Source organism: Osmerus mordax, chromosome 18 (genome assembly GCF_038355195.1).
Source record: "Osmerus mordax isolate fOsmMor3 chromosome 18, fOsmMor3.pri, whole genome shotgun sequence".
NCBI lineage: Eukaryota > Metazoa > Chordata > Actinopteri > Osmeriformes > Osmeridae > Osmerus > Osmerus mordax.
Genome location: NC_090067.1, coordinates 10,814,745 through 10,830,521, shown reverse-complemented (window position 1 = coordinate 10,830,521; position 15,777 = coordinate 10,814,745). Strand labels below are relative to the sequence as shown.

The 15,777-nt window shown below is 48.6% G+C and overlaps 1 protein-coding gene across 1 annotated transcript in view; it reads right to left on the bottom strand.

Moving 5' to 3' along the window:
* Positions 1-7,164: 7,164 nt before the first annotated feature.
* kcnh8 (potassium voltage-gated channel, subfamily H (eag-related), member 8) overlaps positions 7,165-15,777 on the bottom strand; it is a 30,580-nt gene continuing 21,967 nt past the window's right edge. Inside the window, 10 exon segments of the mRNA XM_067256306.1 lie at positions 7,165-7,779; positions 10,637-10,716; positions 10,817-10,846; positions 10,949-11,034; positions 11,122-11,399; positions 12,630-12,668; positions 13,801-13,866; positions 13,868-13,927; positions 13,929-14,017; positions 14,744-14,816. Coding sequence (XP_067112407.1) covers positions 7,165-7,779; positions 10,637-10,716; positions 10,817-10,846; positions 10,949-11,034; positions 11,122-11,399; positions 12,630-12,668; positions 13,801-13,866; positions 13,868-13,927; positions 13,929-14,017; positions 14,744-14,816 — 1,416 coding nt within the window.

The following is a 15,777-nucleotide window of genomic DNA, read 5'->3' as shown; positions in this document are numbered from 1 at the left end:
TCACTAAATGCACTGGATTACGTGAACCTGTAGTCACTTACCTGTAGTCACTTACACTATAACATTACTTCAAATATGTGATATTTTCCCCATACTATTTCCCCCATTCACTAAACCACCTAGACTGTGGATACGATCGTAAATATTGTAACACACGCTGAAAGGTCTGTGTCATATCTCTAGCTTGTGCCTAGCATAGCTCTCCAATAAACCCTGCCCCATCACTCCCTGAAATAATTCAGTGTACTTTCTCCTCCTTATTCAGCAATGTCATCTTTATCTTTTCCACTTTTCCGACCCATTATTTTCCACCCCACCCTCGTCTTGTGTCAAACCCTCCTACTCCTCTCTGTGTTAAAGTATGTCTGTTCCACTTCCTCCTCTCTCTCTCTCTCTCTCTCTCTCTCTCTCTCTCTCTCTCTCTCTCTCTCTTTCTCTCTCACTCTCTCACTCTCTCTCACCTTCTTAGCCTCCCTCAACGGTTCCTCCTTCTCTGTGTGTTGGCTATGAGGCTGAGGAATACTGGCAGGCCATCAGGCCAGGGTCCCCACCTCGTCACAGTCTCAGCCTGCCGGTAGACACGTCAAAGACATACATGATAACACAGGAGGCACGACTCTTATCACTCTCCCTCTTTCCCTCCCTTCTCCCTCCTCCGTGGCTCTCCCTTCAGCTCTCCCTCTCTCGTTTTCCTGCAGGGTGTCTATCCTCAATTGCATCTTTCCTTTAGACTGATTCTAGTAAGAATCTGCCAGGCTGTAAGTCTGGTTTATGATGCTACAATAGCCTATTAGATAGATGATGGTCCTCCACTGTGGTTGATATACTGTGGTTGTTCACACAAAGGCCAAATATGGTTGCTGTGCAACTAGTCAGCAAAGCTGAGATTCAGGAGTCAGGCTTGACATTTAGTGGGGATGAAGTGCATTTGAATGTGACCAAGAAAACGTACTGTCTACAATTAACGCCGTCGGAAAAATGCTTTCAGAATGTCTCGTATTTGTTGACAAAACACTTTAGCATAGATAAGAGGAGCACTTAAATCCTGAAGCTTACCTGTGAACTCCTCCTTCTGTATCTGGTTATGTATGTGGGTTGCTAGAATAGCCTAGCGAGGATGGTATAACTTTAAGGCACAAAGAAAGGTTTTCTGAGAAGCAAAAGATTCCAGCTGTATGAGGTTGGGAAAATGATGGTCCAGGTTTCTCAGATCAGAAGCTCAAGACAGCTGTTATGGTGGTAAAAAATCAAACATTTAAATTGAGATCGAAATGCATTATGCCTTCTGAACCTATAAGCTCAGAGCTCAGCTTAACTTTTTTTTTTTTTTACTTTTAAAGTTGCTGAAATGTTTTTCAGTCATGCCTGTACAGTTTGAGGTGCGCCTTTCGGTCTGCATGCATCGAAAAATATGCGCGACCTTGTGTTATGCATAGTGGGCAGATTTTCCTCCGGCACTGCGTGTAAGCCAATTTACCTTCCCGCTGCCGCGGTCGCATGAGTGATTGACGATCCAAGCAGTGGCATCGTCGCTTTTTAACAAGCGTGTGAGACGCACACAAAGCAATTTCTGCATTTGGAGATTTCACTTATCTGCACCTCACAGTGTGCTGTTACATAATCAGAAGACTGGCGATGGATAGACTGGGAAGTCTTTACTCCATCACCTTATACAGGCTCCAGGACAAGCCAAAACAGCTTCCTAAGGCCTAGCACATTGTTCAGTCAGGCACAGTCATAAACTGCACCGTATGTCATAATGTCTTATGCTACCAGGAGCCAAAAGCTTTGAATAAAAAGAGTTAGACACAATAGTAACAGGGTATTTTTTTTATCAGATGCATACTTGAATACATTGCCTATACTAGCCTACACTAGTCAATGGAGGAGCAGCTGTTGGCCTTCAGCAGACTCTGGGGGCCGACAACAGTGAAGAAGCTGATATCGTGCAATTCCCATTCTTGAAAACGGAAGACAAGTCCCTGATAAGTGAGCAACAAAAGAGGCAATTCAGAAGTCACCATGGCGTCCGAGCGAGGCTCACATCATCTAGAGTAGAGGCTACCATTAATCTCCCTCTCCGGCATGCGCATTGTTCTCTCCTTTCTCCCGCCGAGTGGAGCGGACACTCGGGGGAGCTGCGCTCTAAGACTCATTCATCAAAGCCGCGGTCGTCCCGCAAGCCTTCCTCTCGTCTTAAAGCCCTTGGCCCCCACTGCCGCCTCAGCTCGACGAGCTCGACGAGCAGAACGCAGGGATGCAAAGCCTACATGCATGAACCCTTTTACTAGCCCGAGCCACCCCCTGTACACACACATACACACACACACACACACACACACACACTTAAGAGAATGTGTATGGTTCATCTCACATGTACAATGACAGATTAATCTCTCTGAAAGTAACAAAACCTGTAAACATAAATGAACCAGATCTACATTTCTGTTCAACCTATTCTAGACTACTTAACCAAAACATAGCATACACTACACATCCGTTAGAGAGATTTAGAAAGTTCTCTTGCAAAGAGGGTGTTTTTGTACTGAAATCTGGGGCGAAGTATGAGAAAAAAAGAGAGGCTCTTTTCACAGGGACAAAGTGCTATTTGAATGGAAGAAAATGTGTGTAATATTTCTTTATGTATGTGTGTGTGTATACGTGTGTATGAGTGTGTGTATATACGTGTGTATGAGTGTGTGGTTCGTACAACGATTGACCAAAAAGTAGAATGAAAACCAATGGCTTGGGTTATAGCACATCAGTAAGAGGAACACGAACACCCCACAGCTGCACACACACACAACTCAGAGTGATACATAACAGTGGTAATAACCGATCTGAATATACAACATTAAGACTATATTGAGACATGAGTTTAGGTAATGCAATTGGATGTCAAATGATAACACTTTGTTAATCCCCAGACCGGGGAATTTGGGGAGAAGGGAATGTTGACACGCCTAATGACTATCTCATCCTCCCTGCTGAAGCACCTCTCTTCTCGATATCCTCTCTCTCTTCCTCTATCTCTCTCTCATCATGTCTGTGTCTACAGTTTTATAGACAATCATTTGTCAAACCCCCCCCTTCTAATGACAAAAGAGGTGGGAAGTAGTGAATAAAATATGAGGCATATAGCAGGTGGAGAAAATGGTGCATAAACAGGATGGGATTGTTTGTCCACCATTAAAAATGGATGGGACTCAGAAACTCAAGCCAAAAAACAAAGTTCCACACAGATGTGTAGAAGGCTACACTAAACACACATATCACCATCCAAACATGCTTTCCCCCCGCCCCTGCTAAACACACACACACACACACACACACACACTCCCATGGAGTGCTTTGTCACCATAGCCTTCCCTCCTGCTCAGCTTCACACTCTCTCAGCACACATCTTCTCTGCCTCCCCAGCCTTCACACAAACACACAATCACGAGGACACACACACACACACTGTCATCTTCATTAACTCTTATGTGTGGCCCCTCTCACCTCCCTTCTTTGAAAACAAAAACCATCACTTCAAACCAATATTAACACACACACACACACACACACACACACACACACACACACACACACAAATGCTTACTTTCATACTACACTTATACACTGAGCTCCTCTGAATCAACCCCCTCCCCTCCATGAGACAGTATGAAGCTGGCTGGAAGCAGCTGGACCCCTCGACAGGTGTGTCAACGCAACCCAACCTAGGCACACAGCCCCTTCGGCCCCGCCCACCCCCCTCACCGCACAGGCGTGATGACAACTGCCTTTCGCCTCTGGTCAACCGTTGCAAGAGTTGACAAAGACACTCATCCACACCGCTGTGAGTGCACACAACAAAGACAAATCGCATGCTTTGCGTGACAGGGAATGTGTTTGTCATCATAAATAGTGTCCTTCGTGTCTGCTTGGCACATCCTGACTGAAGTGTTTGTATACAGGTGGTGTATGTATGTCTGTGCGTGAGAGAGAGAGAGAGAGAGAGAGATAGAGAGATAGAGAGAGAGAGAGAGAGAGAGAGAGAGAGAGAGAGAGAGAGAGAGAGAGAGAGAGAGAGAGAGAGAGAAAGCAGGTGCTTATTCCTTGCATGAGAAAGGGAAAACTGGACAGAAACTGGACACACCTGATACATATGAAAGACAAGTTAGCATGTTAGCATGGGTAATACCAACGTAACGTCTCCTGACGTGTAGATACAGCAGATTAAAACCTACAATGTTCAACCGGTATTACCCAAGGGAGGTGGGAATTTTACAGAGAGAATAACACATTTTCCATTTAAGAATCGCAAGGTCCAGTGTGCATCCTGCATTAGGTACTTGGAACGTTCTAGAAACGATGTCTCCCTCCCGAGGCCCGGTGCGCTCTGTGGATTCCTCGACGCACGACTCTCCCCCAGTCATCTCCTTCACTCCGCTGGGTCAGTGTGATCATCGCCTAATGAGGTGAACATGACAGGGTCTGGTTTGACCTCATTAGCTACGGAGCATCTATTGTCGTCTGAAAAGTCAGTGATCCAACTGACCATTGTGGATTTGGTCCGGAAAGCCCAAAGTGGCCCGTGCTGTGTCGTGACAGGACGTGCCACGTTTTTTGCCGGAAAGACGTTGAAGCGGAAATGTATACAGAGTGATTCACGATCCCATACGGTGTATTTCTGCTGTCTTTTGTGGAATGTGAAACGTATCATTTCTACCATTGTTATTCATGAAAGACGAATTCACCTCACGACATGCACAAAATAATAACATGAAAGTCATATTTGTTGTTTATTAGCATAACATGTTTTGTCTAATAAATATTCAAATTAAAAGGTATTTTGATTACAGTACATTCCGTATGCAGAGACGCCAAGAGGTAATCCTACATTCTAGAGCCATTATGACAGGGAAAACCTGGAATATGCATTGTGTTGTCTGTGCTCATTGCTGCTATATCCGGCAGAACCATTTGTAAAACCCTATAAAGGCATATATACGTATATATATACACTACACTATCCTTAGTATTCTCTAGGGTTCCAGAAAGGCTTCCATGTAAAACCAGAACATATTCTATATATTTTTCATAGGTTCTTAGGTTGTTACGGATGGTTCTACAGTATGTAGCTCTTTTTTCTTTTTTCTCATGTAACACACACAACCACCTTTATGATCACATGACTCAAATAGTTTACCCCTTACCCCTTAAACTCACAAGGTAAAAAAATACATCTTTAGTGTCTATACATTCATAGAAATATAAAAAAAAATATTTCTCTTGTGCTTTGAAACTGTTGAAATATTGCCTTCAATTGATTTTTCAAGGATATGGATCTCAGAGTCGGTAACCGGGGGAGATTCTAAAATATGGATGGAAATTCATCAACAAATTATGTATTAATAGTTGTCTTTAGGCCTTATCCCAACAGGGGTATCTTTTCCTGGCTAGGCCTAAAAATTGCTCAGTCTTATAAATAGACCCAGAGCCTATAAATATGCGTAGATAAATGCCGTGTTCATTAAAGAATGAACCAAGTTTCCTTTAAATAGATAATTGGCAAGCTGGATTTCCATACAGTGACATGCAGCGTGTTAATTTGTGTCTACAGGCACAACTGAAAAGGCTTGGAGAGGCATGCAAACACAGAGACAGAGAGAGACTGAGTGAGAGAAAGAGGAGAACAAGAGAAAGAAAGAGGAAGTGAGTCCCTTCGCTGTGCACAGTTTGACAACAGACAGCAGGGGCTGTCGCCCCTGGCACTACATGCCCCTCTCTCCCCTCCACCTCCCACCCCCATCTCCCCCCTTTCCTTCCCCCAGGGGACCAGCGCTAAAGAGCAGACTCCAACAATTCACCCTTTTTCTCTCAAACACCATCCTCTTCTCCTTCAGATCCAGCCATCACCAGCTAGCCTCACACTCACTCACCAGCCAGTCAGCCCTCCATCCACCAGCCAGTCAGCCCTCCATCCACCAGCCAGTCAGCCCTCCATCCACCAGCCAGTCAGCCCTCCATCCACCAGCCAGTCAGCCCTCCATCCACCAGCCAGTCAGCCCTCCATCCACCAGCCAGTCAATCCTCCATCCACCAGCCAGTCAATCCTCCATCCACCAGCCAGTCAGCCCTCCATCCACCAGCCAGTCAATCCTCCATCCACCAGCCAGTCAATCCTCCATCCACCAGCCAGTCAATCCTCCATCCACCAGCCAGTCAGCCCTCCATCCACCAGCCAGTCAGCCCTCCATCCACCAGCCAGTCAGCCCTCCATCCACCAGCCAGTCAGCCCTCCATCCACCAGCCAGTCAGCCCTCCATCCACCAGCCAGTCAGCCCTCCATCCACCAGCCAGTCAGCCCTCCATCCACCAGCCAGTCAGCCCTCCATCCATCCATCCACCAGCCAACCAACCAGCCAGCCAGCCAGCCAGCCAGCCAGTCTGCCCTCCATCCACCAGCCAGCCAGCCAGCCTCCCATCCACCAGCTAGCCAGCCACCAGCCAGACAGCCTCATATCCAGTGGACCAGACATTGACAAAAGAATCAGGATGGAGGGTGAAGTGGGTAAAGAACTGGAAGCCTTCCCATCTACCGCTCCCCACCCCCCCTCCCCTCCCCACACACTCTGTCATCCAACCCAGCCAACCTGAAACGAGCCGTGGGCAAGGAGCAGGAAAGAACCCCCTCCACCTCCTCCATCCTTTTCTCCTCCAGCCCAGATCCACTCTCCTTTAATCCCGCTGTCCTCAATAACGTTGTCTTCCTGCTGTTCTTCTCCTATGGGCCTGGGGGAGAAGGAGGTAGTGGGGGGGTGGCGGGGTGGGGGTCATAGCCACCATCATTCTGCCACCCATCGTGCATCTACAGTACAACTCGATATATCCTAATATCTCTACAATGTAAATCTAACATTACTACAGCACCTAGCTAGCTGCAGCATCTTTACTTTCCCCCATGCTATTTTATATTGTTTTATATTTTAAAAAACGTGCCTTGGAAACCAAAGGAAATGAGAAGTTGCTATAGAAGATCTCTGTGCGTTCCTGTCACAGTCACACTGCTGATACTGGAACCTGGTTATCTGTCCAGTCTGTAGCTGTCTACAGATACCTAAGCCAGGCCACCAATTAGTCCACATGAGTCCACAATAGAGTCTGGTCCACAACAGTCTGCTACAAATCCCTGTACAGGTACCTCCCGCCGGGTCGAGGCAGACTCCCAGAGCTGTGGAGGAGGGCAGAAACGCCCCTGTGTGTCCTTTCCTGCGGAGGTGGAGGAGGGGTCTCCAGACTGTGCGCCCGTGACCTGCTGCTAGCGTCCCCCGTCCTGTAGAGGCGGGTCCCAGACAAGGCAAGGGGCGAGGGGGGCAGCAGGGGCTCCGTGGAGGTGTCCGTAAGGGAGGAGGAGGACAGGGCTGGCAGGAGGGGGCTGTACGGGAGGAAGGGGGGTGAGCGGGGTCCCGGGGCTGGGCCGGGACAGGAGTACCTCAGCTGGGTCTCCGGTGGTCTAGGCTGGACGGCTGAGTCAGTGTTTGCGTGTCGTATCCCAAGGTGCCGCTGGGCGAGCGTGACAGGAGAGGCGGTGGCGAGGGCCGTGTCCGTCCAGAGGGGCGCAGTCTGAGAGGGGTAAGACTGAGGGGGGGTGGGGTGTGAAAGGTAGGCGGAGTGTCTGGGGGAGAAGTGGGTGGGGCAGACTGAAGGGGGCGTTGACAGGAGCGACTCCATCAGGTGGGCCATGCCCTTCATCAAGCGCCCCAGGTCCGCTACCTCCTTCCCCAGAGAGGTCACCTAAGGACACACACACACAGTGCCACTGTCACAGACGGACATTCGAGAGAAAATACAACAGGCTGACATTTAGGTGTTGCCTTTCAGACCATGCCTGAGGATCTACCAAATTGGTAACACTTTGACTCTTATCAATGGCAATCAACCAATAGAGAACCATCAATTCCATCCTTGCCACCCTAAATCAACCATTATTACGACAGCCATTCTGGATCAGGTAATATTGTCTGTTTCGAGGCAGCCATTTTGAGCAATTATGACTTGTGCATTATCATTTACATTTACATTTAGTCATTTAGCAGACGCTCTTATCCAGAGCGACTTACAGTAAGTACAGGGACATTCCCCCGAGGCAAGTAGGGTGAAGTGCCTTGCCCAAGGACACAATGTCAGTTGGCATGACCGGGAATCGAACTGGCAACCTTCGGATTACTAGCCCGATTCCCTAACCACTCAGCCACCTGACTCCCATTATCAACACAAGCCTTGGTCTATACCACCCTCTGTTCTGATTGGTGGTAAGACCATGGGGTGATTAGTACTACAGTATTTCACTGGTGTTCCCAGATAGGGAACGGCGAAGGCTCCCTGCCAACGTGCCAGCTGCCCGTGTCACTCAAAGCAAGCGGAGTGATCCATCACGCCATGCACTTCAACACAAGCGGACGCACGCGTCAGCACACAGCCGTGGTACACTGGGAAATCATGCTGATGTCATGGAGTCAGGAGGCGTCAGGAGGAGAACCAGCCAGGCACATACTGTAGAGGCCTCACTGCTCCGTGAGTGCTCCGAGAGCAGTGAGGCCTCCATCTTTCCCTATCTTATCTTGCTCACCCCTCTCCATCCTTCTCTTTCTTCCCCTCTCCCCCCCCCCCGAACCCAGCCTCTCTCCTGAGACAGATGAAACTCACAGAATAAACTAAGGCTCTGGTAAAAATAGAAGCGCTGAGTGAGGCAGGCCAGTCCAATCAGCTTTGCCGCCAACACAATTTCAGCCTCATGTCACCTCTAAGACAGACAGCATGTCCTTTGAGATAGAAACAGACAAACATGAACTACAGACGGACTGACAGACCAGCAGCTCCAGGTACCAGGTGTCTCAAGGTTAACTTCACCCATACGCTTCCAATGAGACCATAACCCTAAATTCTCTCCAGAGCCGTTGGTGGAATGAAAAACCTTCTGCCCATGAATCAGTTGTAAGAACTGAGAGCTACCTTAGTACTAAGGTTCTTGATCATGCATAGATCCTTGATAGACCATAATAATGAATATGGTGTGACGTACGGTGTGCATGGGTGTGTTTGTGGTACTGTAGTTGTGAGTCAACGTTCTACCGTGTGGATCAGATATGTATGTCAACATCCTAATGTTCTGAGGAGAATTACTGAAGGTTGATATGTTCATGGGAGCCTGTCACTGTTCCAGATCTCCTGCCAAGGTGTTGATTAGGATTTACAGGAAGTAGAGGTCACCCCTTTGGCCTTGTGTTCCTCCAAACTAATGAGTCATCCACGTCCTGCTGGGAGAATGTGCATCAATCGTGAGGCGGGAAGCTTAGGGTTCAAAGGGCAGATGTTATAGTTCATAGACCATTGGGCAGTTGGCTGATCTAGCATTAGTGGGATTTCCGACATAATTGAGGATGGTAATATACTGCAAAGAAGGCAATTATTGATCCAGATAGATATGGCCAAGATGGAATTGTTTTACACCTTACACAGACACAGTATAAAGCTGTTTTACTTTATTTGTCCTTGAAATTGGGTTTATGACTCGAAAACAAACTGTACTTGAGTAGGAAAGGCATCTACAACCAGAGGGGTGTGGTGTTTGTGGGATGAGAGGGGGTTAGGGGTCGAACTAACTCCCCCTACACCACACCACCCCTCCCTTCCTCCTTTTCCTCCTTTCCGTCACCCACGGCGACCAGCATGGTCTGGCTCAGGTGAGGATTACAAAGCTTGCAGACCATGCTGAGAGACAACCTGTCAAACACTGTCCTCGCAGAGAGAGAGAGACAGAGACAAAGAGAAAGAGGGAGAGAGAGAGGGAGACAGATAGAGACAGATAGAGAGAGAGAGGGAGACAGATAGAGAGAGAAAGAGAGAGAGAGAGAGAGAGAGAGAGAGACAGAGACAGAGAGAGAGAGAGAGAGAGAGAGAGAGAGAGAGAGAGAGAGAGAGAGAGAGGTGGATTCTGCACTTATGGCCTTGCCCCCTCATGTTCCACATTCATCCTCGTTTCCTCTTCTGTTTCTTTTTTAGTTACCTCTCTGTTTTCTCCCTTCAACACCTCCCTCTCTCCCTCCCTCTCTTCATCAGCTCAGACCAGGTGATACAGTCAGACACCACAGGGGGATCCATACACCGCGCCTCACCTGCCAAAAGCCTAATGTCAATTTAGCCACCTGCCAATCAAAGCCATGGGATATGACGCTGTGTGTAGAACTGAGAGAAACCACAAATTCCAGAATGCTGCCTGAACATTCTGAGGCACCTCGCAACACAGCGTTCCAGAGCATTCTCCGTCTGTGACGCTACACTGTCCTGTTCTACCTCTCCCCCGAATCGCCTGGAGATGGTCAAGGGGACGTTCTTGCTGTTCTACCTGTTTCTCCCTCCTCTATTTGTCCTCGCCCATCCATCTCTCCATCCATCTCTTCCCCACCAGAGAAGGGCATATGGCTGGGGGCTTCCTGAGCGCCAGAAGCACACCTGAGTAATGCGGAATGTTTTAGCCAACCCTACACACACATCAACACATACACACACCAACACACGTATGAGCACACACACAAACACATGAATACATACACACACCAACACACACACATAAACACAGAAAGACGTGTACCTCCTGGTCAAGGTGTTGTAGTCGTCCCCTGGTCTCGTCCGCCTTGGCTGCTAACTCTGCAGTGCTGACCTGCAGAATGTCTGCAACGCAATTCAGACAGAAAGTGATATCATATCTGCCTTGTTACTGTTACTCAGCAGATTAAATGACTTCTACGGTTACTGTGATGGATGTAGAGACCTGTGGCTGAGGCTGGGGCTGAGGCTGGGGCTGGGGCTGAGGCTGGGGCTGAGGCTGGGGATGAGGCTGGGGATGAGGCTGGGGCTGAGGCTGGGACTGAGGCCGGGGCTCCTGTTGGGGTGTTGTCAGGACAGCTGACCGGACGCGCTCGACTGGGGGAGAAGGAGAAAGCTGGGGAGCTCTCAGCTCCATCACTGTCCTCTGTACCATCCACTACCCTGCAGGACGCACACACACACACACATTAGATGACTGTGAGACTACATACCAGATGGACAGACAGAACGACAGACACACACACACACCTGGGGCTGAGGTTAGACGGGTCCAGCATGGTGATGGCTGTCTGATGGATCTTGATCTTCCTCTTGGATCTCCCGCTGCTCTGTTGCTCCGCTCGGCTGTCCTGCTTGTCCCGGCCCGCCGGGAGCCTGCCGCTGGACCCGTCCCTGGGGGGCACCCCTCGGTCCCACGTCGGTGACGGAGACACACACACAACCTCATCCTCCTCTTCCTCCTGCTCCTGCTCCGTGCGTTCGATGATGGATGGATAGCCTTGAATCCCGTTCCCTCTCCCTCCGGTCTGAGAGCAGAGGGAAAGGAGATGCGAAACAACGTTGAGTTTACGGTGACATTTTACACACTTAGATAGCCTACACTTCGAACACTGGGACAGGTCATCAGAGGCTAACCTTGGTGCAGGAGAGAGACAGACATGGTCAAAAGTTAAAGACATAGTGTATGTTTTACTTTAATTCTTCGCTGAAGAACATTCGGTCGCCTTGAGGAAGATGAACCTTTTTTCAGGTTTTATGTGAGTCTGTGAAGTTGCTGTCGGCTGCTAACGCCTTTCCCCCCCTCTTTATAGTAAGCGCTTGCATTTGGATTCAACTGAATTTGATGCTGATGTCTAATTATACCATGAAAGAGGAGAGAGTGGTCTGTTCAGTGATTATTTTGGAGCTCCAACAATTTTCTTTTTGAGAGGCTTAGTGCCAAGAAAAAGAAAAAGACCTGTGCATAAGAAATATCAAATATTCGGCCTTCATTTTTTAACGACCAGTGTCACCTTTGACCCTCACGGCTTCAGGTCAAGCGGTTCAATAATAAACACCCCCACCGTAATCACCCTCCCTGTAGAGTGCTAGAACTCTCATGAGGTTCCTCTCGTAAAATTGGATAGACAAAAACCGAAATACCGTGTTTATTGATTTCCTGCCAATGTTCTGAGTTTAAATCAGGTTAGTTTGAGGTTACTGATGCAATGATGTTATTCATGATTGACCTCCAATGGTCTTTAGGAATTATATTTATTGAGAATAAGACCACGGTTCATTTTAAGAACTTTAACAACGTAAATAACGGATCCAAAATGTCCTCGGAAAGTCTGTCAATCAATGAACTCGTAGCTTAGCCATCAATTAACATCCTTTCCTCATCCCTCCGTCCCCCATAACACTCCTCCACCAAGCTCTCCATCAGCACTCCAGTCATTATGTCCCAAAGAGCCGTTGTGTCAATTAGGAGAGCGAGGGAGAGAGGAGAGGAAACTCTTTTGCAGCTGAACGCACTGTCAGGGAAAATCATTTCGGAGGAAGTTTTCAACATCATTATTCTGAGCTATTTACGGGCTCTGAATCAAGAAGGTAACTCCAGTGGGACTGGTCTTAAAGAAGAAGAAATGGGCACATTAAAAAAGTAATTTTTGTTGTTCAGCATTAGTGTTAGGTCGAGGCATCCAACAGATTATAAAAATAATAATAATGGGTGTGTGAGTGTGTGTGTGTGAGGGTGTGTGTGCTTGGAGTAGTACCTGAGTATCTAATGGTTTGCTGACCATTCTGGAGATGACCTTGAGGGAAACAGAGAAGAGTGAGAGTGAGAGCCGGGACATACGAAGTGAAAAGACAACATCATGTTAACCCAGTACTGTAACCATGGCCACAGTGGAACAGTAACCACAGCCCTAACAAACAGAACTTGGCAACACTGTCTTCCAAGAATTCCCTTGGCCTCGCACTGAAACCCCCCCCCCCCATTTTGGGTAATTACTTAATTTCCCACAAAGACACTGACCTCAGTTTCAGGATGCCCCTCCGAACATTAGTTTAATTGTCACCCTGCAGCGGTGTGTGTACTGGAAGTGGTATTTTAGTCTATGTGTCTGTGTGTTTGCGTGTTTGTGCGTAAATGGGACAGCAGTGAGAGAGAGAGAGAGAGAGAGAGAGAGAGAGAGCAAGAGAGAGAGAGAGTGAAAGAGAGAGAGAGAGAGAGAGAGAGAGAGAGAGAGAGAGAGAGAGAGAGGAGAGAGAGAGAGAGAAAGGGGAGAGAGAGAGCAAGAGAGACAGAGAAGAGAGAGAGAGAGAGAGAGAGAGAGGAGAGAGAGAGAGGGAGAGGAAGGGAGAGAGAGTGAAAGAGTGAAAGAGAGAGAGACAGAGAGAGAGAGAGAGAGAGAGAGAGAGAGAGAGAGAGAGAGAGAGAGAGAGAGAGAGGGAGAGAGAGAGAAAGAGGGGGGGGGAGAAAGGGAGAAAGAGAGAGAAGCTGAAGAGACACCTGATTGTAATTACTCCTGCAGTGTTCTCCAGGAGATGAAGCTATTTCTGCTCTCCATCTCTCTTCCATTCTCCCTCTATCACTCTCACAAACTATTGCCTTCATTATTCCTGCATTCTGTGGGACAGTTTTAAACATAATTACTTCTAACAGCATGGTGGAATATGTGCATGAACCGAGTAGTGGTGACAATGGTGAAATAATACATGTATTCTTCATTATTAGTACACATATATATTATATGAATATACCGAGCCAGACCCCTGGCCAGACAGACAGACACACACCACAACACAGCATGTGATGTCTAGAGCAAAATCACACTATTCTGTGACAGGATCCTGGAACTGGAAGTCCAATATGCCCCTCCAGGCCTGCCAGGGGGCCTTCCCCTCAACCCCCACCCTGGAGCCTGCAGCTCAGGCACTCACATGGGTTTCGTGCCCCTCTCTGAGGTTGTAGGTGAGGTCCTGCTGGATGTCCTGAACGAAGCGGTGGGGAGTACTCTGGGTACAGGTCCAGCACCTCGTACAGCCCCCTCAGGTTGATGCACTGCAGGTTCGCAGTACGTCAGGGCCTTGACATCAGCGTTGGTCTTGATGACGCGGTCGTCGACCGACATGTTGGCCCCGATGAGGTCACCCTTTCCTGGGGAGGGGTGAGAGAGGTAGGGTGGGGAGGGGGAGAGAGGTGGGGTGGGGAGGGGGGGAGAGGTGGGGTGGGGAGGGGGGGAGAGGTGGGGTGGGGGAGGGGGGAGGGGAGGGGGGGAGAGGTTGGGGTGGGGAGGGGGAAGAGAGGTGGGGTGGGGAGGGGGGGAGAGGTTGGGGTGTGGGAGGGGGAGAGAGGTGGGGGTGGGGAGGGGGAGAGAGGTGGGGTGGGGAGGGGGGGAGAGGGTGGGGGTGGGGGAGGGGGAGAGAGGGTGGGGGTGGGGAGGGGGGGGGAGAGGTGGGGGTGGGGAGGGGGAGAGAGGTGGGGTGGGGAGGGGGAGAGAACAGGATGTTTTCAGTTCATATCAGTCATGTAGTTTGCAGTTTTTTGAAAGTCCCTCTACCTTTCTCTCTCTACTTTCCTCCCCTCCCTCCTCTCTATTTACCTCTATGTTTCTATTTATCTTTTTTACTCTCTCCTCCCTCTCTGCCTTTCTCTTGTGCCCCTCTCTCCTCTCTTTCTGTTTCTCGGTCTCTCTGTCCCGTCTCTCGCCTGTTGTGCCAACACTCCCTCCATCTCTCGCTCTCTCTTTGTCTTTCTGTCTCTTTCTTCTCCCATGCCTTTTCCTCAGCTGCTATCCATCTCTATTGTGTGCCACTTTGCTTGGCTTAGTGTTGTGGCAGAGGCAGGGTTTGGGTTGGGCGTGACGACACTGTTGACTTCTACCTTTCTCCACACAATCAATGTCAGCCTGACCTTCTGCACAGTCAGCAGGAGAGCTGAGAAACCACGGTTCTCCCTGTTAAACGGATACACACGTACACAACCCCACACAGAGCTAGTAAAACACGCATGCAGGTCTCCATTTCGGATGTTAACACGTATAGCACCACGGACAACAGAAAACAGACACTAAACTAGACGCAGCAGTATGATTTTCCGTACACAGTAAACAAGAACAATTCTGAAACACAGACAAATACAGACAAAAACACACAACACACATTGTAAAAATGGGCTCACAAAATGAATGGAACTCCCTCTAAATGTAACTCTGTCTAAACGTTTTGCTCTCTGAATGCTACTCTGTCTGAATATGACTGTCTCTGAATGCTACTCTGTCTGAATATGACTGTCTCTGAATGCTACTCTGTCTGAATATGACTGTCTCTGAATGCTACTCTGTCTGAATATGACTGTCTCTGAAATGTAACTCTGTCTGAATATGACTGTCTCTGATGTAACTCTGTCTGAATATGACTGTCTCTGAATGTACTCTGTCTGATATGACTGTCCCTCTGAATGTAACTCTGTCTGGATGCAGACAGCAAGTGGTGGGTGAGCGGGATACTACTGCCTCAACCGTCTCATGTCTAATCCCATCTAGACTTTATGACCAGCCCTGTTCCCAGTTTACACTACAATTCATTTGTTGAGAGTTTTTCATGTCTAAAGTTCTGTCACTAAGCACTCGCCCTCCCCCTTAACCTCCTCTCTCTCTTTCTCTCTCTCCCTCTCTTTCTCTCCTCCCCTTCCTCTCTCTCTCCTTTCCTCTCTGTCCCTCTCTCTCTCTCCTCTCTCTCTCTCTCTCTCTCTCTCTCTCTCTCTTCTCTCTCTCTCTCTCTCTCTCTCTCTCTCTCTCTGACATCTCTGTAGCCCCCTCTCCCTTCCTCCACCCCCCGCCCCACTGTCACCTCATCTCCTCTCCCCCTGTCTCCTCTACTCCTCTCCTCTCCTCCTTTCCTCTCCTCTCTCCGTCT